This window comes from Dendrobates tinctorius, unplaced genomic scaffold, assembly GCF_039654945.1.
Source record: "Dendrobates tinctorius isolate UK_male_01 unplaced genomic scaffold, ASM3965494v1 ptg000069l, whole genome shotgun sequence".
Classification (NCBI taxonomy): domain Eukaryota; kingdom Metazoa; phylum Chordata; class Amphibia; order Anura; family Dendrobatidae; genus Dendrobates; species Dendrobates tinctorius.
In genome coordinates, this window is record NW_027361737.1 from 21296782 (window position 1) to 21319009 (window position 22228).

A 22228-nucleotide genomic window follows, 5' to 3' on the forward strand; every position below is an offset into this window, starting at 1 on the left:
GAAAGTCTGAACTTCAACTGCATCTGAATTTTTTTGTTTAAAATTCATTGTGGTAATGTCTAGAACCAAAATTAGAAAAATGTCTCTGTCCAAATATATATGGACCTAACTGTATACAAATATATGTGCTATTAATACATAGAAACATATGGAGAATTTGCAGTCCTCATTGGCCCCAATATCATCCCTTTCATGTACTAACTCTGCACTGAAACATTATAATGATATTATACAGAGTGCCCTGGATGAAGCTGCACCTCCTATACATAGAAGAACTTGGCACAGATGATGACAACCCTGGTACACGCTGCAAACACCTCTTCTGCTCCAAGTGTGCTGAACGTCTGTGGAGAAAATCCAATCTACATGAAGATTTCATCCATTATAAGATTATGCTTGAAACATACAACTCTGCCTTTCGCCTCTCCAAACAAACCAATTTCAACACCCTCATTACCTCACTATCCAACAATCCTAAACGTCTCTGACACTTTTCATTTGCTTCTCAATGCAAGACTAAAGTACCTAACCACCAACCTCAGCACTGATGATCTGGCCAATTATTTCAAAGAAAAAATTGACCATATCCAATAGGAATTTTTCTCCCAATCCCTTAATACTATGCACTGTCCTCCCACCCTCACTTATCTAGCCCCCTCTCTATCTGAACCAGTCATGGAAGAAGAACTGATCAGGCTTCTTGCATCCTCTCGCCCTGCTACTTGCACCAGTGACCCTATTCCCTCACATCTCCTCCAGTCCATTTCCCCTGCTGTCACCACTCGCCTAACTAAAATATTCAACCTCTCTCTCATCTGGTATCATTCCCTTCTCATTTAAACATGCCAGCATACATCGATTACTTTAAAAAACATCCCTCCACCAGAACTGCACTGCTAACTACAAAACAGTCTCTAATCTTACCTTTAACTCTAAAATTCCAGGAATGCTATTTCTCAGATAACCCTCTTCTTGACGCTCTACAATCCGGTTTCTGCTCTTTCCACTCTGCTGAAACTGCCCTCACTAAAGTCTCTAATGGTCTAATAGCTAAATCTAATAGTCACTACTCCTTGCTGATTCTCCTGGATCTCTCTGCAGCATTCGACACTGTGGATCACCAGCTCCTTCTCACTATGCTATTCTCTAATGGCCTCAAGGACACCATTCTCTTCTGGTTCTCCCCCTATCTCCCTGACCGCTCCTTCACTGTATTTTTTATGGCTCCTCTTCTTATACTTTTCCCCTTACTGTTAGAGTTCCTCAAGGATCAGTCCTAGGCCCCCTCCTCTTCTCCTTGTATACTGCCACTATGGGACAAATAAACAATAGATTTCGTTCTTAGTGTCATCTCTAAGCTGATGATTATCTTTCCGCTGTCTCTAAAGGGTACTTCACACATAGCAAGATCGTTAGCGAGATCGCTGAAACGTCACAGGTTTTGTGACGCAACAGCGACCTTGCCAGCGATCTCGCTACATGTGACACAAAGCGGCGACCGGCCCCCCCACTGGATATCGCTGATCGTGGTCTAATGACATAGGTCATTTTTTGATCGTTGGTGTCCTGCTGGCCAGCATGCATCGGTGTGTTTGACGCCATAACAACGAGCGACCTCGTTGGCGACTCAGAACTCAGGGACGCAGGCGTGTTTTCATCAGAATAGCTGCTGTGTGACAAGGTCTCAACGACCGCCGAGGTCGTTATACGGATCGCCGTATTGTTGCTGCGTCGTTGAGTAGATTTGCCTGTTTGACAGTTTACTAGCGACCATGTAGTGACATACCAGCGATCCTTACCAGGTCATATCGTTGTTGGGATCGCTGGAGCGTCACTATGTGTAACGAGACCCTAACATCATGTCCTCCCTCTATCTGAAACTGAATCTCTCCAAAACTGAACTTTTCATGTTTCCTCCCTCAACTAACCTACCTATGCCAGAAATCGCTATTTCTGTGTGTGGTTCTACTACTACCCAACAAAATGACCGTCTCTAGATTAGCGTGCACACTGTGTGAATTTCTGAGGTGCTGGTGTAATGGACATAAAGCCCTGAATCAATAGGATTAATGTTCACCGCTCACGCAAGTGGAATGACTTGCACAAAGAGTAAATTTTATTGTAACACTGCTACAGCCAGGTGCCGGAGCGCCGCCCTGCCATCCAGCGGGATAAGGTCCTGCACCACATAAAACGTCCAGGAATCAACATTGTGCTGTAACAGTGCTTTTTTGGCACCTTCCTAATTATATTAGCTCATGGGACCACTTTATATCCTCACTGCACCATTGTGCTTTATTTTGTATATGCACTGCAATCTGAGCGATATATGATTAAGACCCTGGCACGGTCGAAACGTCATCTTTAATCGCATATGTAAATCTGCTCCCTGGCTTAATATTTGTACCACAATAATATTTACTCTTTGTGCAAGTCATTCCACTTGAGTGTGCGGTGACCATTAATCCTATATACACCTCAAAAACATTTTTAGAATTCAACCTTTTCCTCTGCAAAAACTCTTACTGTTGCTCTTATTCATTTTCGTTTGGACTACTGCAACTCTCATTTAGTTGGTTTCCCTCTTACTAAACTCTACTCTCTCCAATACGTCACGAATGTAGCAGCCAGGATCATATTCCTTGCCAACCGCTACACTGATGCTTCACCCTGTACCACTTGTTCCACTGATTGCCCATGTGATATAAAGTTCAATATAAACCCATCACTCTCACCTACAAAGCGCATCACATTTCAGCACCACCCTACATCTCCTCCCTCCTCTCAGTTTACTACCATAAACATGCCCTCGTTCTGCTAATGACCTAAGATTAACATCTTCAATAATCCGAAACCTCCCATTCCCGTCTCCAAGACTTCTTGCGAGCTGCGTAAAATTCTCTGGAATGCATTACCCAGGATACTTTCATTAATCCCCAATACTCACAGCTTTAAGCGTGTCCTAAAAATGCATTTCTTTAGACTGGCCTATGGCTGCAACATAGCAATTATCTAACTATCCATGTTTTGCCCATACAAAATTTTCTTCAAACCCAGGATCCTCGTATCATCTGTTCACATACCCTACATGCACTTAGTAGCCTGCTGTGTCTGCACACATACTAGGTGGTGATCAATTCATGCAGCATTGCGTGAAAACTCTATTTATTATATTATGGCTAAAATACAAGCAATTGTTACCATACACCTTTCGTGCTTCCCCTATTTCCTCATAGATTGTAAGCAGGGACCTCACTCCTCTTGGTATCTGTTGATTTATGTGATTATTGTTATTCTACAATGTCTCATTATCTGTACAAGTCCCTTCTACAACATAAAGTACTGCGGAATATGTTGGCGCTATAGAAATAAAATTATTAAATTATTATTATTTTTATGTAATTATTATATGTCCAAAGGCATTATACAAAATCCAGATAAAGCCAACAATATTGGCTGTATCAGCCAGCGGTCTAATATTAAGGAGGAAACTCAGAAGTCTTCCAATTTCACACCAAAAATGTAAAGTTCCCAAAGGTTAATGTATGGTAAATTATTAATGTTTTCATACTGTCCACCACTAGCTTTTACTACAAAAGTCAATCAGCAGATGGATCTAAACAAAGGACAGGAATACATTAGAACATATGTTTTTTGTAATGATCAAAAAGAGATAGAACCTGTCACCGTCATACCATACTATAGGCAGTATTTTTTTCTTGTCCTTCAAGGGGCAATCCATGAATTAGCAGGAACTTAAATTATTTTATTTATGTATTTACAAAGACCGTTGATTTACCTTCATAAACCTGTCTGTTGGCGGAAAGCAGCCAAGGCATAGTGATAGTAGGATCCAACCACGGGCATAGCTGTTTCTGTTATTGTTCCCAGATACTTGCTTGCAGATTTGACAGTAAATTTCATCCCTAAATAGTAAGATGGTATTATTACAATAAAACCCATATTGAACAGCAATCCTCACTGTACTGATCCTACAATAACAGTAAACTCATCTATTACTTATATTTCACCAAAGAAGAGACCCATACAAAGAACATGTCATATACTGTAAATATAAAGGAGAGGAGGAGCTGTCGGGACACTGTTGAAAAACATTTATATGAATGAAATACATTGACTTATTTTATAAGTGGTTTTATATATTCTGTGTTGCAACAGCTATTTAGCCTGTGGACAGGGTTAACTATTATAAGCCAGCCCATGGGGGAAAAGTAAAATGGGCACATACCGTAGGAACTTGTTTCCTGTTTGTTAAAAAAAAGTTGGCGGGCAGCTTCTGAAGGAGTATTATGTACTGTATTGCTGTTTAGGAGAAGGCCATAAGTGGAAAGTGTATTTAGTCCAGACAAATTAAAGCAAGTTTGAGAACAAGTTCTTCCAGCAACTGATTACTACTTACACCGCCAGAGTGTGGAATTAGAATGGATAGAACGAAAGCATCTACCAATTTGCTGTGAATACAGCTGTAGCATAAGGCTGGGGTCACACTGCCTTATGGCAATCCGTTAGACGGACTGCGTTATACCGCGGTATAATGCGGTGTAACGCAGTCCATTAACGCTGCCTTTGACCCCCATTATGTGGCGCAGCACGACGCATGCCGTAAATCGGCACTCTTTCGCGATGTGCCGTCATTCAGTGACGGAGGCTTGGACGCGGGCTGCAGCGTCTGAGGCTCCGTCACCTCTAGCGCAGATGAATCATCAGCGCTAGCGGTTTAGCATAACACATATCGCGTTATGCTATAGCGTTAACGCAGCCCGTCAACGCTAAGCGTTGAACAGGCTGTGTTAACGCAATGTGAACCTGGCCTAACAGAGCTGTGGCTGTCAGAAACCCTGAAGGCAGCTAGAGGGAGTGGGCTGCAAGGGCACCGTGTTAGCTGGTCCTGGATGATAGGAGTTTCTATTCTGACCAGGAAGGTATGCAGACGTACACCCAGGGTTGGAGAGGGGTAAAAAAAAGGTTTTATGGGCACAGGCCCTTTAAAAAGTGCAGGCAGGGGTGAGAGCATGCAGACCTGACCCGCTGCAATGACCAGGACTGATGTCACCACCCAGGACACCAGTGAAAGTGCCAGGGTCCCGGACGAATGGGGGAACCACTCATCGTCGGGGACACTGGCATGCTATGGTACCCGTGAGTAAGGGGAGCCCAGTGCCAGTGCTGGCATCGCCACCCCTATTAAATACTGACCTCTCCTCGTTCCAACTGCCAGCAGCTCCAGTGTCTTCAGCATTTTCTGACTCTGTGACGTCTCGGGGCAGAGGGCGCGATGATGTCACTACAGCGTGCCCTCTGTGCTGAGCAGTACAGTGTCAGAAGTCGCTGAGGAAACCGGACCTGCCGGGAACGGGAGAGGTGAATATCTGATTTTTGCTTTAACCCCTTAACGACCAGGGGTATTTTTGGTTTTACATTTTCATTTTTCCCTCCCCTTCTTGTTTTATTTTGATTGGGGCGAAAGGGGGGTTATTTTTACTTTTAGGTTTTTTTAATTTTTTTTAATTTTTAAACATTTTTTTTTTTACTTTTGGCAAGCTTCAATAGCCTCCATAGGAGGCTAGAAGCATGCGCAACCCGATCGGCTCTGCTACATATGGGCGATGAGCAGATCGCCCATATGTAGCAGATTTACTGCTGTGCTTTCAGCGCCGACCACCGGGTGGCTCTGAAAGCCATATGCCTGGAACAACCATAGAGGTCTCATAGAGACCTCTGGTTGTCCAGGCAACATGACGCCGACCCCCGATCACGTGACGGGGGTCGGCGATGAGGTCATTTCCGGCCCGGCGGCCGGAAATGCTATTTAAATACCCGCTGTCAGCTTTGACAGCAGCATTTAACTAGTTAATAGGCGCGGGCAGACGGCGATTCCGCTCGCGCCTATTGCGGGCACATGTCAGCTGTTCATAACAGCTGACATGTCCCGGCTTTGATGTGGGCTCAGCGCCGGAGCCCTCATCAAAGCAGGGGAAATGTCTGATGACGGACTGTGTCCGTCATTGGACATTAAGGGGTTAATGTATGGAGAATTATATGGGGCCATTATACTGTATGTAGCATTATATAGGGTCAATTATACTGTATGGAGCAAAATATGGGTCCCATTATACTGTATGGAGCATTATTATAATTATGTGAGGCCATTATACTGTATGGAGCATTATACGAGTACTGCATGGAGCAATATATGTGGCCCATTATACTGTATGGCGAATTATTTGGGGCCCATCATACTGTATGTAGCAATATATGGGGCCCATTATATACTGTATAGAGCAGGGGTCCCCAACCTGTAGCTCGGGAGCCACATGTGGCTCGCGGTCCCATGAATTGTGGCTCGTGGCTGTCTGCCAGCTTGGTGCATTAGCTGCAGGTCTAGCAAACAGGTATGAAGATAACATCTCAAAATAGTGAATTGTGTGAATAGCCCTGCACAGAAGAGCAGAACTGGATTCACATATACTGGTCTTAGGGGTTTAGAGATGTTTTCTGTATGGTACGCTGGAGGATGATACTACCTGTTATAGGAGGGGCTCAAAGCTGGGTGCAACAGTGTGTTGGGAGTCCTTGATGGGAGAAAACTGAATGGGGGGATTGTGGGAACCCCTGGATCTCCATGTACTGCTTTGGAGTGATTTCTGTGGAAAAGCTTTGGTTATCATTATACCTATAATGGGGGCTTTGGTTGACACTACTTTGAAGGGAGTGGGAGCTGGATGTGGCTCACGACCCTCTCTCTAAGCTGAATGTGGCTCGCGACCCTCGCTCTAAGCCGAATGTGGCTCTCAAGGTCAGAAAGGTTGGGGACCACTGGCATAGAGTAATATTTGTTACGCATTATACTGTATGGAGCAATATATGGGGCCATTATTCTGTATGGAGCAATATATTGGGCTACTATACTATATGGAGCATTATACTGTATGGAGCATTATATGGGGCCATTATTCTGTATGGAGCAATATATTGGGCTACTATACTGTATGGAGCAATATATGGGGCTCATTATACTGTATGGAGCAATATATGGGGCTCATTGTACAGTATGGAGCATTATATGGGACCCATTATACTGTATGGATCAATATGTGGGGCCCATTATACTGTGTTGCGCAATATATGGGACCCATTATACTGTATGGAGGACAATGTGGTGCCCATTATACAGTATGGAGCAATATATGGGGCCCATTATACTGTGTGGCCCATTATACTGTATGGAGCAATATATGGGGCCCATAATACTGTTTGGAGGACTATGGTGCCCATAATACAGTATTATGGCAGGGACACCATGCGCTGCTCACAAGCAGAGCACAGCTGCTGGAATACTTGTCGGGACTGTGCACGCAGAGAGCAATGAGTATTATACCTCTCTCCTCCTGTACCAGTCGTGATTTGCATTGTTTAACCCCTTAAGCCCCAAGGGTGGTTTGCACGTTCATGACCGGGCCAATTTTTACAATTCTGACCACTGTCCCTTTATGAGGTAATAACTCTGAAACGCTTCCATGGATCCCGGTTATTCTGACATTGTTTTCTCGTGACATATTGTACTTCATGTTAAAATTTCATTTAAACAACTTGCGTTTATTTGTGAAAAAAACGGAAATTTGGCGAAAATTTCGCAATTTTCCAACTTTGGATTTTTATGCCCTTAAATCACAGAGATACGGCACACAAAAAACTTGATAAGTAACATTTCCCACATGTTTACTTTACATCAGCACAATTTTGGAACCAAAATTTTTTTTTTGTTAGGAAGTTATAAGGGTTAAAAATTGACCAGCGATTTCTCATTTTTGCAACACCATTTTATTTTTACGGACCACATCACATTTGAAGCCACTTTGAGGGGTCTATATGATAGAAAATACCCAAAAATGACAACATTGTAAAAACTGCACCCCTTAAGGTGCTCAAAACCAGATTCAAGAAGTTTATTGACCCTTTAGGTGCGTCACAGGAATTTTTTGAATATTTAAAAAAAAATTAACATTTAACTTTTTTTCACAAAAAATATAATTCAGGTTCAATTTTTTTTATTTTACCAAGGGTAGCAGGAGAAATTGGACTGCAAAACTTATTGTGCAATTTGTCCTGAATACGCTGATACCTAATATGTGGGGGGGCACCACTGTTTCGGCGCATGGCTGAGCTCAGAAGGGAAGGAGCGCCATTTGACTTTTTCAATGCAAAATTGGCTGGAATTCAGATCGGACGCCATGTCACGTTTGGAGAGCCCCTGATGTACCTAAACAGTGGAAACCTCCCCACAAGTGACCCCATTTTGGAAACTAGACCCCCCAAGGAACTTATCTAGATATGTGGTGAGAACTTTGAACCCACGAGGGCTTCACAGAAGTTTATAACGTACAGCGGTACAATTAAAAAATCATATTTTTGCCAGAAAAAAGATCTTTTCACCCCCAATTTTTATTTTCCCAAGGGTAACAGGACCCTAAAAGTTATTGTGCAATTTGTCCTGATTACGGTGATACCCCACATGTGGGGGTAAACCACTATTTGGGTGCATGGCAGAGCTCGGAAGGGAAGCAGCGCCATTTGACGTTTTTGGCTGGAATTGAGATCGGACACCATGTCGCGTTTGGAGAGCCCCTAATGTACCAAAACAGTGGAAACCCCCCACAAATGACACCATTTTGGAAACTAGACCCCCCAAGGAACTTATCTAGATGTGTGGTGAGCACTTTGACCCCTCAAGTGCTTCACAGAAGTTTATAACGCCCGGGCGTGAAAATAAAAAAATCGTATTTTTTCCACAAACATGATCTTTTAGTCACCTATTTTTTTATTTTCCCAAGGGTACCAGGAGAAATTGCACACCAAAAGTTGTTGTCCAATTTGTCCTGAGTACGCTGATACCCCATATGTAGGAGAAAACTACTGTATGGGCACACGTCGGGTCTCGGAATGGAAGTAGTGAGGTTTTGGAATGCAGACTTTGATGGAATGGTCTGCGGGTGTCATGTTGCCTTTGGAGAGTCCCTAATGTACCTAAACAGTGGGAACCCCCCATAAGTGACCATATTTTGGAAACTAGACCCCCTAAGGAACTTATCTAGATGTGTGGTGAGCACTTTGAACCCCCAAGGGCTTCACAGAAGTTTATAATGCCCGGGCATGAAAATAAAAAATCGTATTTTTACCACAAACATGATCAATTAGTCCCCAATTGTTTTATTTTCCCAAGGGTTACAGGAGACATTGGACCCCAAAAGTTGTTGTCCAATTTGTCCTGAGTACGCTGATACCCCATATGTAGGAGAAAACTACTGTATGGGCACACGTCGGGTCTCGGAATGGAAGTAGTGAGGTTTTGGAATGCAGACTTTGATGGAATGGTCTGCGGGTGTCATGTGCGTTTGGAGAGCCCCTGATGTACCTAAACTATTGAAACCCCCCCACAAGTGACCCCATTTTGGAAACTAGACCCCCCCACGGAACTTATCTAGATGTGTGGTGAGCACTTTGAACCCCCAAGTGCTTCACAGAAGTTTATAAAGTAGAGCCCTGAAAATAAAAAAATCATTTTTTCCACAAGAATATTTTTGCCCCCAGTTTTTTCTTTTCCTAAGGGTAACAGGAGAAATTGGACCCCAAAAGTTGTTTTGCAATGTCCTGAGTAGGCTGATACCCCATATGTGGGGATAAAACACTGTTTGGGCGCATGGCAGAGCTTGGAAGGGAAGGACCACCATTTGACTTTTTCAACTCAGAATTGGCTGGAATTGAGATCAGACGCCATGTTGCACTTGGAGAGCACCTGATGTGCCCAAACAGTGGAAACCCCCAATTCTAACTCCAACCCTAACCCCAACACACCCCTAACCCTAATCTCAGCCCTAACCCTAGCCCTAACCCTAGCCTTAATGGGAAAATGGAAATAAATACATTTTTTTAATTTTATTATTTTTCCCTAACTAAGGGGGTGATAACGGGGGGGTTTGATTTACTATTTATGGCGGCTTTTTATGTTTGGCAAGTTGTCACACGCTAAAAGACGCTTTTTATTGCAAAAATAGTTTTTGCATCACCACATATTGAGAGCTATAATTTTTCCGTATTTTGACCCACCGAGTCATGTGAGGTCTTATTTTTTGCGAGACAAGTTGACGTTTTTATTGGTACCATTTTCGGGCACGTGACATTTTTTGAGCGCTTTTTATTCCGATTTTTGGGACGCAGAATGAACAAAAACCAGCGTTTCATGAATTTTTTTTGGGGGGGTGCGTTTACACCGTTCTGCGTGCGATAAAATTGATAAAGCCCTTTTATTCTTTGGGTCAGTACGGTTACAGTGATACCTCATTTAGGTCGTTTTTTATGTTTTGTCGGTTTTATGCAATGAAAACTATTTTATATAAAAAATAATTATTTTTGCATCGCTTTATTCTGTGAGCTATAACTTTTTTATTTTTTCGCTGATGATGCTGTATGGCAGCTCATTTTTTGCGGGACAAGATGATGTTTTCAGCGGTACCATGGATATTTATATGCGTCTTTTTGATCGCGCGTTATTGCACTTTTTGTTCGGCGGTATGATAGTAAATCATTATTTTTTGCTTCGTTTTTTATTTTTATTTTTTAAGGGGTTCGCTAAAGGGGTTAACTAATGGGATAGTTTTATAGGGCAGGTCGTTACGGATGCGGCGATACCAAATATGTGTACTTTTATTGTTTTTTGTTTTTTTTATTTTCAAAAAATGAATTTATTGGGGGAATATTTTTTTTTTCTAATTTATTTGGCGATTTTTTTAAATTATTTTAACTTTTTTTTTTTTTTAACTTTATTACATTGTCCCAGGTGGGACATCACTGTCCTGTGACAGATCGCTGATCTGTCACATCACAGATCACTGTGACAGATCAGCGATCTGGCACAGGCAGTGTAGCAGGCTTCCTCGTGCCTGCGCTTTGCAGGCACTGAGGAAGCCGGCTCCCTGCAGGCCCCCGAAGGTCCCGGTCGCCATCTTGGATTCGGGGGCCTGCAGGGAAGGAGCCCCCCGCAGCAGCGCTGCACATTACGCTGCCGTGGGGAGCTTAGGGAAGCACGGAGGGAGCCCCCTTCCTGCCTATGCTTCCCTTTAACCCCCGGTACACCGCGATCATGTTTGATCGCGGTGTGCAAGGGGTTAACGTGTCGGGGGCGGTCCGCGACCTCCCCTGACACATTGTTCCGGGTGTCAGCTGTGATAATCAGCTGACACCCGGCCGCAATCAGCGGTGCTCACGACGTGGGCGCCGCTGATCGCTATGACGTACTATCCCGTCCCTGGGAATTAAGTCCCAGGTCACATGGACGGGATAGTACGTCATATGGGATTAAGGGGTTAAGATTACTTTACTCGTTTTACTATGTATACCCATTTTCACATGCAAAGCGTCATGGAATAAATGGCGCTATAATAAAAATATTGTTGATCACACTTGTTTAGTGGCATGAACTCAGCGCACGTAAATACAACCAAAATGCTTCTGTGTGATGTGCAATATGTTATCATTTGGGCCCCCATTTTATACTCTTGCCTAGGGCCCCATTTTGCCTAAAACCGGCCCTCACTATATGATAGTATTATGTGAGTTTTGCAAGGCACACATTCACAATTTTATCCCTAAATACAGTTTAAACATTCATTTTCATAAACCTGCAGAAAGACACAATGACCTGCAGGTGGCACCTCCACCGGAACACATTTTTTGGCCTCTGCTTATCAAACCAATTTATTGTATTACCAATCTACATATATAAATACCTGTCTGTGTCATTTACATTTGACTAGCTTGCTTTTTCTGAAATTGCCTGTGCCCCCGACGACCAATGTGCGAAAATTTCGCACGGGCCCACTAGTTCTTCCTAGTTGAGATTATGGAACTAAATATATAGCATGAGCATCTCCTATTCATTATTATTATTATTATTATTATTATATGTCATCATGGAGAATATAACCCCCAACCAGTAGATTCAGAGCCCAATTTTTCAGGGTTGTCCAACTGTTTTTAACAGTGTGTCTAATATTTCTCACCTTATTTCTGGCCTCAGGATTCCATTTCCAACAATTAAATGTGCTTTTTCTAACATTGACATGGGTTTATCAATGAGGGAACTATCCATCTCTGGGATATCTGCTGCATTGTTCAACTGACTTGAAACCTGAAATGATGAAAAACATGTACTTGTAGAGAGAAAATAGAAATTGAGTGAGACCATTAAACGGGAATCTGTCAGAAGGATTTCACCTTCCAAACTATTTCTTTCTGCATGTAGCGCTTTCAAAGACAAGTCCAGCAAAATTTAAAATTTACCTAAGTGCCAAGTTTTCTACAAAATTTACATGGGATAGGATCCTACTTGGGCACCATCCACAGAAGTGCCATAATTACTATTTTGAAGAGCTATTTGTAGACCTGAAACCTCTGTCACTCCAGCTCTATTCCCAGCTCAGTGCTGCTTCCTCCTGCTTGACTGACTGTCCTTGTGCCTAAAGTGAGACAGCATAAAGCTGTTAGTCAAGCAGGAGGAGGCGGCACTAGGTTGGGAATAGAGTTGAAGGGACAGAGGCATCAGATCTACCAGCCTCATCTGCATTTCAATTCAAAGTCTGATTTCTCTGTAACAGAGGAACAGACTGGCCTTGTAAAGGTATTGCTGGACTTGTGTTTGAAAGAGCTACATGCACATATAAATAGTGTAAAAGTGTGAACTCTACTGACAGATTCACTTTAAGTAAGCTAAAAAAACCATAGAAACATCACATTTTGGGGTTCATTAAACTGCTCATAGACATAGATTATTGATAGTGGATCCAAAACTGGGTAGAATGGGTTTAATAAGCACACCATAGATTATGGCAGCACAAGGGCCATCTAACTCATATATATCTTGCAGAAATCATATGCTGTTATGACTGTCCAGAACAGGAATATTTATAATGTAGTCCAGGTAGATAAGTGCCACCTGGGCATTTGCTTGGTCAAAAGTTCTCTCATATCCATTGCATATTAACATCATCTGTTATATGGAACCTTTCTAAAATGGATAACGGAGCTGACAATAGACCGCTACCTAGATGCTGTGATAACTACTTTATACATTATTTTAAAAATTAAAATATACAGGAGGTTGAAATAAGTTTTGAACAACCACCAATTTTCTAAGTAAATACAGTATATTTCTAAAGATGTTACTGACATTAAATTTTCAGCAGGTATCGGTAACAACCATTCAAATCCACACAGGCAAAGAAATCAAACCATAGATGTCCATAAATTAAGTTAGGTGCAATAATGAGAAACGACTCAGGGAAAAAGTATTGAATACATTTACTGAAATTTATTTAATACTTTGCACAAAAGCCTTTGCTGTTGATAATAGCTTCAAGTTGTTTCCTGTTTGGAGAAACTTGTCGCATTCATTGCTCAGGTGTGATTTTGGTCCATTCTTCTACACAAACACTCTTCAAAACCTGAAGGTTCCATTGGCTCCTTCTATGAACTCTGAGCTTTAGTTCCTTCCATAAATTTTCTATTAGATTCAGGTCACGTGATTGGCTGTGCCGTTCTGGTAGCTTTACTTTCTTTCTCCGAAACCTATTGAGAGTTTCCTTGGCGGTGTGTTTGGGATCATTGTCTTGCTGAAATGTGCACCCTCTTTTTATCTTCATCATTCTGGTAGATGAGAGCAGATTTTTATCAAGAATGTCTCAGTACATTTGACCATTCATCCTTCCTTCAATTATAAGTTTGTCAGTGCCATATGCTGAAAGACAGCCCCACGCCAAGATGTTCCTACCTCCAAACTTCACTGTTGGTTTGAAAAATATTCAGAATTGAGAGTCCTCAGTGGTTGATGCCCTTTAATGGCTAACTTAAAAGATTGTAACAAATTGCAAGCTTTCGAGAGTACTCAGGTCTCTTCATCAGGCATTGACTAATACAAAATCTGAAAGATACAAAGATATACCTCTTTCCTGTATCACTGTTGGTATGGTGATTTTTGGGGTGATATGCAGTGTTTTTTGGCCTCCAAAAATGGTGTGTATTATGGCTTCCAAAGAGTTCAATTTTGTTCTCATATGACCAGACTATATTCCCCCGGTATTTCACAGGCTTGCCAAAATGTTGTTGAGCAAACTGTAAACGCCCTTGAACATGCTTTTTGGTCCACAATGGAGTCTTGCATGGTGAGTGTGAATACAGGCCATGGAGTGTGAGTGCACTGCTTATATATACAGTTAAGTCCATATATATTTGGAGAGACACAACATTTTTCTAATTTTGGTTCTAGACATTACCACAATGAATTCTAAACAAAACAATTCAGATGCAGTTGAAGTTCAGACTTTCAGCTTTCATTTGAGGGTATCCTCATTAAAATTGGATGAAGGGTTTAGGAGTTTCAGCTCCTTAAGGCTGGTTTCACATTTGCGTTTTTTAGCGCTGGAAAAAAACGCATACGTGCGCATGCGTTTTTTCCCCTATATTTAACATGGGTGCGCATACCTGCGCGCTGGTAAGCGCATGTATGCGATTTTCATGCGCTGCGTTTTTTTGGGGTGTGCGTTTGTATTTTCCAGACACAGCATGTTGCATTTTTTGGCCCTGCAAAAAAGAGCATGCGCACATATGCGCACGTTTTGCGCTAAAAATGGCCATTATAGCCTATGGATGCGCATACATGCGCACTGGCATGCTCATGTATGCGTTTTTTTGCACATGCGTTTTTTTTTGTTAACCATGGAATTTAGGGGTTTGGGTTAGAGTTAGGGTTAGTTATGGGGGTTTAGGGTTAGGGTTATGGTCAGGGTCAGGGTTGGGGTTAGGGTCAGGGTTAGGGTTAAGTATGGTTTGGTTAAGGGTCAGGGTCAGGGTTAGGGTTGGGGTTAGGGTCAGGGTTAGGGTTAATTATGGTTTGGTTAAGGGTTAGGGTCAGGGTTAGGGTTAGGGTCAGGGTTAGGGTTAGGTATGGTTTGGTTAAGGGTTAGGGTCAGGGTTAGGGTTAGGGTTAGGGTCAGGGTTAGGGTTAGGGTTAGGGTCAGGGTTAGGGTTAGGGTTAGGGTTAGTTAGGGTTTAGGGTTTGGGTTAGGGTTAAGTATGGTTTGGTTAAGGGTTAGGGTCAGGGTTAGGGTTAGGGTTAGGGTCAGGGTTAGGGTTAGGGTTAGGGTAAGTTAGGGTTTAGGGTTAAGTATGGTTTGGTTAAGGGTTAGGGTCAGGGTTAGGGTTAGGGTTAGGGTCAGGGTTAGGGTTAGGGTCAGGGTTAGGGTTAGTAAAGTCATGGTTTGGGTTAGTGTGAGGGGCCACCTAATGTTGGAAAAAAACGCAAACGCGGTAAAAACGCACTAAAAACGCATACAAACGCATAAAAACGCTGCGTTTTTTTCATGCATGCTCATAAAAATGCTTGAAAAAAACGCAGCAGTTGTATGCTTTTGTATGCGTTTTTTCAATGCGTTTTTTTGCGGGAAAAACGCGCTGCAAAAAAAAAGCAAGTGTGAAACTAGCCTAACATGTGCCACCCTGTTTTTAAAGGGACCAAAAGTAATTGCACAGATTAAATAATTGTAAATAAAATGTTCATTTCTAGTACTTGGTTGAAAACCCTTTGTTGGCAATGACTGCCTGAAGTCTTGAACTCATGGACATCACCAGACGCTGTGTTTCCTCCTTTTTGATGCTCTGCCAGGCCTTCGCTACGGTGGTTTTCAGTTGCTGTTTGTTTGTGGTCCTTTCTGTCTGAAGTTTAGTCTTTACCAAGTGAAATGCATGCTCAATTGGGTTGAGATCAGATGACTGACTTGGCTATTCAAGAATATTCCACTTCTTTGCTTTAATAAACTCCTGGGTTGCTTTGGCTTTATGTTTTGGGTCATTGTCCATCTGTAGTATGAATCGACGACCAATCAGTTTGGCTGCATTTGGCTGGATCTGAGCACACAGTATGGCTCTGAATACCTCAGAATTCATTTGGCTGCTTCTGTCCTGTGTCACATCATCAATAAACTAGTGACCCAGTGTCACTGGCAGCCATGCATGCCCAAGCCATCACACTGACTCCGCCGTGTTTTACAGATGATGTGGTAAGCTTTGGATCATGAGCTGTACCACGCCTTCGCCATACTTTTCTCTTTCCATCATTCTGGTAGAGGTTGATCTTGGTTTCATCTGTCCAAAGAATGTTCTTCCAGAACTGTGCTGGCTTTTTTAGATGTTTTTTAGCAAAGTCCAGTCTAGCCTTTTTATTCTTGATGCTTATGAGTGGCTTGCACCGTGCAGCGAACCCTCTGTATTTACTTTCATGCAGTCTTCTCTTTATGGTAGATTTGGATATTGATACGCCTACCTCCTGGAGGTTGTTCACTTTGTTCAAGTTGTTCACTTGGTTGGCTGTTATGAAGGGGTTTCTCTTCACCATGGAGACTATTCTGCGATCATCCACCACTGTTGTCTTCCGTGGGCGCCCAGGTCTTTTTGCATTGATGAGTTCACCAGTGCTTTCTTTCTTTCTTTCTCAGGATCTACCAAACTGTAGATTTTGCCACTCCTAATGTTGTAGCAATTTCTCGGATGGGTTTTTCTGTTTTTGCAGCTTAAGAATGGCTTGTTTCACCTGCATGGAGAGCTCCTTTGACCGGATGTTTCCTTCACAGCAAAACCTTCCAAATGCAAGAACCACACCTCAAATCAACTCCAGGCCTTTTATCTGCTTAATTGAGAATGACATAACAAAGGGATTGCCCACACCTGTCCATGAAATAGCCTTGGAGTCAATTGTCCAATTACTTTTGGTCCCTTTAAAAACAGGGTGGCACATGTTAAGGAGCTGAAACTCCTAAACCCTTCATCCAATTTTAATGTGGATACCCTCAAATGAAAGCTGAAAGTCTGAACTGCAACTGCATCTGAATTGTTTTGTTTAAAATTCATTGTGGTAATGTTTAGAAAGAAAATTAGAAAAATGTTGTTTATGTCCAAATATATATGGACCTAACTGTATATTCTTTGAAGCAAGTGTACCTGCTGATTCCAGATCTTTCTGTAGCTTTTCACAACTGGTCTTTCGCTCTTGGACAACTCTTCTAATATTTTTTTTCACTCCTCTGTCTGAAATCTTGCAGGGAAGCACCTATCATTGCCGGTTTATGGTGAAATTATGTTATTTCCACTTCTGGATCATGGCTCCAACAGTGCTCACTGGAACCTTCTGTAGTTTAGAAATTATTCTGTAACCAATGCCACCAGTATGTTTTGCAACAATATAGATGCAGAGATCTTGAGACCGTTCACTGGTTTTACCCATCATGAGATGTTTCCTATTTATAGGCCATCAGTTGAACCAACTGATATTTTTCACTATGTAGCAGGATTGCTTTCTAATACCTGATAGATTTCAGCTGGTGTCATGAATTTCCATAGCTATTTGAACATATCTTTCTTCATGTGTCCAATACTTTTTCCCTGTGTCATTTCTAATAATTACACATACAGTTGTGGCCAAAAGTATTGACACCCCTGCAATTTTGTCAGATAATACTCAGTTTCTTCCTGAAAATGATTGCAAACACAAATTCTTTGCTATTATTATCTTCATTTAATTTGTCTTAAATGAAAAAACACAAAAAGAATTGTCCTAAAGCCAAATTGGATATAATTCCACACCAAACATAAAAAAGAAGGTGGACAAAAATATTGGCACTGTTCGAAAAATCATGTGATGCTTCACAAATTTGTGTAATTAACAGCACCTGTAACTTACCAGTGGCACCTAACAGGTGTTGGCAATAACTAAATCACACTTGCAGCCAGTGCGCAGTGTCATCAAGAAGTTTAAAGCCCATGGCACTGTGGCTAACCTCCCTAGATGTGGACGGAAAAGAAAAATTGACAAGAGATTTCAACGCAAGATTGTGCGGATGTTGGATAAAGAACCTCGACTAACATCCAAACAAGTTCAAGTTGCCCTGCAGTCCGAGGGTACAACAGTGTCAACCCGTGCTATCCGTCGGCATCTGAATGAAAAGGGACTGTATCTTAGGAGACCCAGGAAGACCCCACTTCTTACCCCGAGACATAAAAAAGCAAGGCTGGAGTTTGCCAAAACTTACCTGAAAAAGCCTAAAACGTTTTGGAAGAATGTTCTCTGGTCAGATGAGACAAAAGTAGAGCTTTTTGGGCAAAGGCATCAACATAGAGTTTACAGGAGAAAAAAGTGGCATTCAAAAGAAAAAAACACGGTCCCTACAGTCAAACATGGCGGAGGTTCCCTGATGTTTTGGGGTTGCTTTGCTGCCTCTGGCACTGGACTGCTTGACCGTGTGCATGGCATTATGAAGTCTGAAGACTACCAACAAATTTTACAGCATAATGTAGGGCCCAGTGTGAGAAACCTGGGTCTCCCTCAGAGGTCATGGGTCTTCCAGCATGACAATGACCCAAAACACACTTCAAAAAGCACTAGAAAATGGTTTGAGAGAAAGCACTGGAGACTTCTAAGGTGGCCAGCAATGAGTCCAGACCTGAATCCCATAGAACACCTGTGGAGAGGTTTAAAAATGGCAGTTTGGAGAAGGCACCCTTCTAATATCAGGGACCTGGAGCAGTTTGCCAAAGAAGAATGGTCTAAAATTCCAGCAGAGCATTGTAAGAAACTCATTGATGGTTACCGGAAGCGGTTGTTCGCAGTTATTTTGGCTAAAGGGTGTGCAACCAAGTATTAGGCTGAGGGTGCCAATACTTTTGTCTGGCCCATTTTTGGAGTTTTGTGTGAAATGATCAATGTTTTGCTTTTTGCTTCATTCTCTTTTGTGTTTTTTCATTTAAGACAAATTAAATGAAGATAATAATACCAAAGAATTTGTGATTGCAGTCATTTTCAGGAAGAAACTGAGTATTATCGGACAGAATTTCAGGGGTGTCAATACTTTTGGCCACAACTGTAACTTAATTTATGGACATCTATGGTTTGACTTCTTTGCCTGTGTGGATTGGATAAGCTGTTGCCAACATCTGGTGAAAATGTCATGTAAATAGCACCTTTAGAAATATATTTACTTAGAAAATTGATGACGTGTTCAATACTTATTTCACGCATGACATCTATCTTCCCCTCCATCACGTCTCATAGCCACAAATAAGTATATCATTTATTTTAACAGACGTCCCATGGGGTTTTTGTCATCCTCTGGATCAACATGTAAGGAGATAGGTTGAACTTGATGGACTTAAGTCGACCTTCAATCTTAAAACTATGAAACTATATATTTGCAAATGCTTGAAAACTATACATGTACAGTCATGGCCAAAAGTTTAGAAAATGACACAAATATTAATTTTCACAAAGTCTACTGCTTCATTTTTTCTAATGGCAATTTGCATATACTCCAGAATGTTATAAAGAGTGATCAGCTTAACAGCAATTACTTGCAAAGTCAATATTTGCCTAGAAAATTAACTTTATCCCCCAAAACACATTTCAACACCATTGCAGCCCTGCCTTAAAAGGACCAGCTAACATCGTTTCAGTGATCGCTCCATTGACACAGGTGTGGGTGTTGATGAGGACAGGGCTGGAGATCAATCTGTCATGATTAAGTAAGAATGACACCACTGGACACTTTAAAAGGAGGCTGGTGCTTGGCATCATTGTTTCTCTTCTGTTAACCATGGTTATCTCTAAAGAAACACGTGCAGTCATCATTGCACTGCACAAAAATGGCCTAACAGGGAAGAGTATCGCAGCTAGAAAGATTGCACCTCAGTCAACAATCTATCGCATCATCAAGAACTTCAAGGAGAGAGGTTCCCTTGTTGCCAAAAAGGCTCCAGGGCGCCCAAGAAAGACCAGCAAGCGCCAGGACCATCTCTTAAAAGTGTTTCAGCTGCGGGATTGGGCTACCAGCAGTGCAGAGCTTGCTCAGGAATGGAAGCAGGCAGGTGTGAGTGCATCTGCACGCACTGTGAGGCAGAGACTCTTGGAGCAAGGCCTGGTCTCAAGGAGGGCAGCAAAGAAGCCACTTCTCTCCAGAAAAAACATCATGGACAGACTGATAATCTGCAAGAGGTACAGGGCGTGGACTGCTGAGGACTGGGGTAAAGTCATTTTCTCTGATGAATCCCCTTTTCGATTGTTTGGGACATCTGGAAAACGGCTTATTCGGAGAAGACCAGGTGAGCGCTACCACCAGTCTTGTCTCATGCCAACTGTCAAGCATCCTGAAACCATTCATGTGTGGGGTTGCTTCTCAGCCAAGGGAATGGGCTCTCTCTCAGACTTGCCTAAAAACACAGCCATGAATAAAGAATGGTATCAGAATGTCCTCCAAGAGCAACTTCTCCCAACTGTCCAAGAGCAGTTTGGCGATCAACAATGCCTTTTTCAACATGATGGAGCACCTTGCCATAAAGCAAAGGTGATAACTAAATGGCTCAGGGAACAAAACATAGAGATTTTGGGACCATGGCCTGGAAACTCCCCAGATCTTAATCCCATTGAGAACTTGTGGTCAATCATCAAGAGACGGGTGGACAAACAAAAACCTTCAAATTCAGACAAAATAAAAGCATTGATTTTGCAAGAATGGACTGCTATCAGTCAGGATTCGATCCAGAAGTTGATTGAGAGCATGCCAGGGAGAATTGCTGAGGTCCTGAAGAAGAAAGGTCAACACTGCAAATATTGACTTGCTGCATTAACTCATTCTAACTGTCAATATATCCTTTTGTTACTCATAATATGATTGCAATTATATTTCTGTATGTGATAAAAAAAATCTGACAAACACATAAAAACCAGAGGGCAGCAGATCATGTGAAAATATAATATTTGTGTCATTCTCTAAACTTTTGGCCATGACTGTAGATCTGTCTGAGGAAAAAAAAAGCAGACTAAAGCAAACTGTAGTTAGCACATTACTTCATCATATGTGTTTTACCTGTCCAGCCAATTTTGAGGACCTCTTTAATTTCATGGAGGAAATCTCTTTTGAGAATTTTGCCCTTCGGTCAACTCTTGGCGACTTAAAAAAAGAACAACGCATAGTTATGTAATTACATATTACATTTTTGAAATCATGATTATGACCCAAATTCAGCAAAAAAAAAACAGAATTGCAAGGCAATCATTTCTTTAAAATGTATTTTTTATTTTTAACGCAGCATAAAAATAAAAAATAAGTTTCGATTTCCAAAAGGTGTTGTCTTGCTGCTTATATACTGGACTAAAAATAAAGGCTATGTATAGAAGTACTGTAACATGGTGACTTGAAATGCTGTTATTTGCTGACATAGGTTATGGTATTGGGGTATATTCACAAATATAAACTCTCATCCCCAGAAAATGAAAAAAAAATGCTAAGATAGAAGCTTCCCCTTTCTTATGATGATTCCTACATGAAGGTCATATGTGGGCAGGTGGCTCTGGATAGTAGAACAATCTACCACAACTTCAGAGTCTGCTAAATATTTCTGATTTTTTTTGTAGTCAAGTGGGGGTTCTGATTTGCCTCTCTAACAATTCTACGAGTAGCTCTCACTCAAATTTTGCTTGGTCTTCCAGACCTTATCTTGACCTCTACTGTTCCTGTTAACTGCCATTTCTTAATTACATCTTGAAGGGGCATCTTGAAAACGCTTTGCTATCTTTTTATAGCCTTCTCCTGCTTTGTGGGCCTCCATAATTTTCATTTTCAGAGTGCTAGGCAGCTGCTTAGAAGAACCCATGGCTGCAGTTTTTTGGCACAAAGTTAAGGAGGCTGGATTTTTATAAAACTGGGAAACTTGCATCAGTTGGCCTTTCCTAACATTGATAGTGAACAAGCCATAACCCTAACAGGCTATTTTGAGGTCTGAAACCTCGGACAAAGTTATCTGAGCACACAAATCTCCAAGGGTGCACAAACTATTGCATATTTTCCCTTTTGTAATTTTTAAAATGTAAAAAATGACAATATTTATATTTTTGCCAAAAATACAAAGTAAATGCATCATCTTTAACTTTAATTTTGACCAGGGTTGCCCAAACTTTTACATGCCACTATATGGGCTTTCAGAATGTGGGCACAATAAACTAGGGGAAGCTTCTGACCCCATATGATGATATTCCCTCTGCCCAACCGATATGACGTCCATATGCTCTAGTCTAATTGGATAGATGGACAGGGGTTATTTTTATGCAACAACCCCG

The 22228-nt window shown here is 41.7% G+C and overlaps 1 protein-coding gene across 1 annotated transcript in view; it reads right to left on the bottom strand.

Moving 5' to 3' along the window:
• The window catches only part of MYO7B (myosin VIIB), a 271725-nt gene that overhangs the window by 101081 nt on the left and 148416 nt on the right, over positions 1-22228 (bottom strand). The window contains exons 25-27 of the mRNA XM_073581166.1: positions 20979-21062; positions 12078-12205; positions 3800-3926 (exon numbers count right to left, since the gene is read on the bottom strand). Of these exons, the coding sequence (XP_073437267.1) occupies positions 3800-3926; positions 12078-12205; positions 20979-21062 (339 nt within the window). The remainder of the gene's footprint in view (positions 1-3799; positions 3927-12077; positions 12206-20978; positions 21063-22228) is intronic.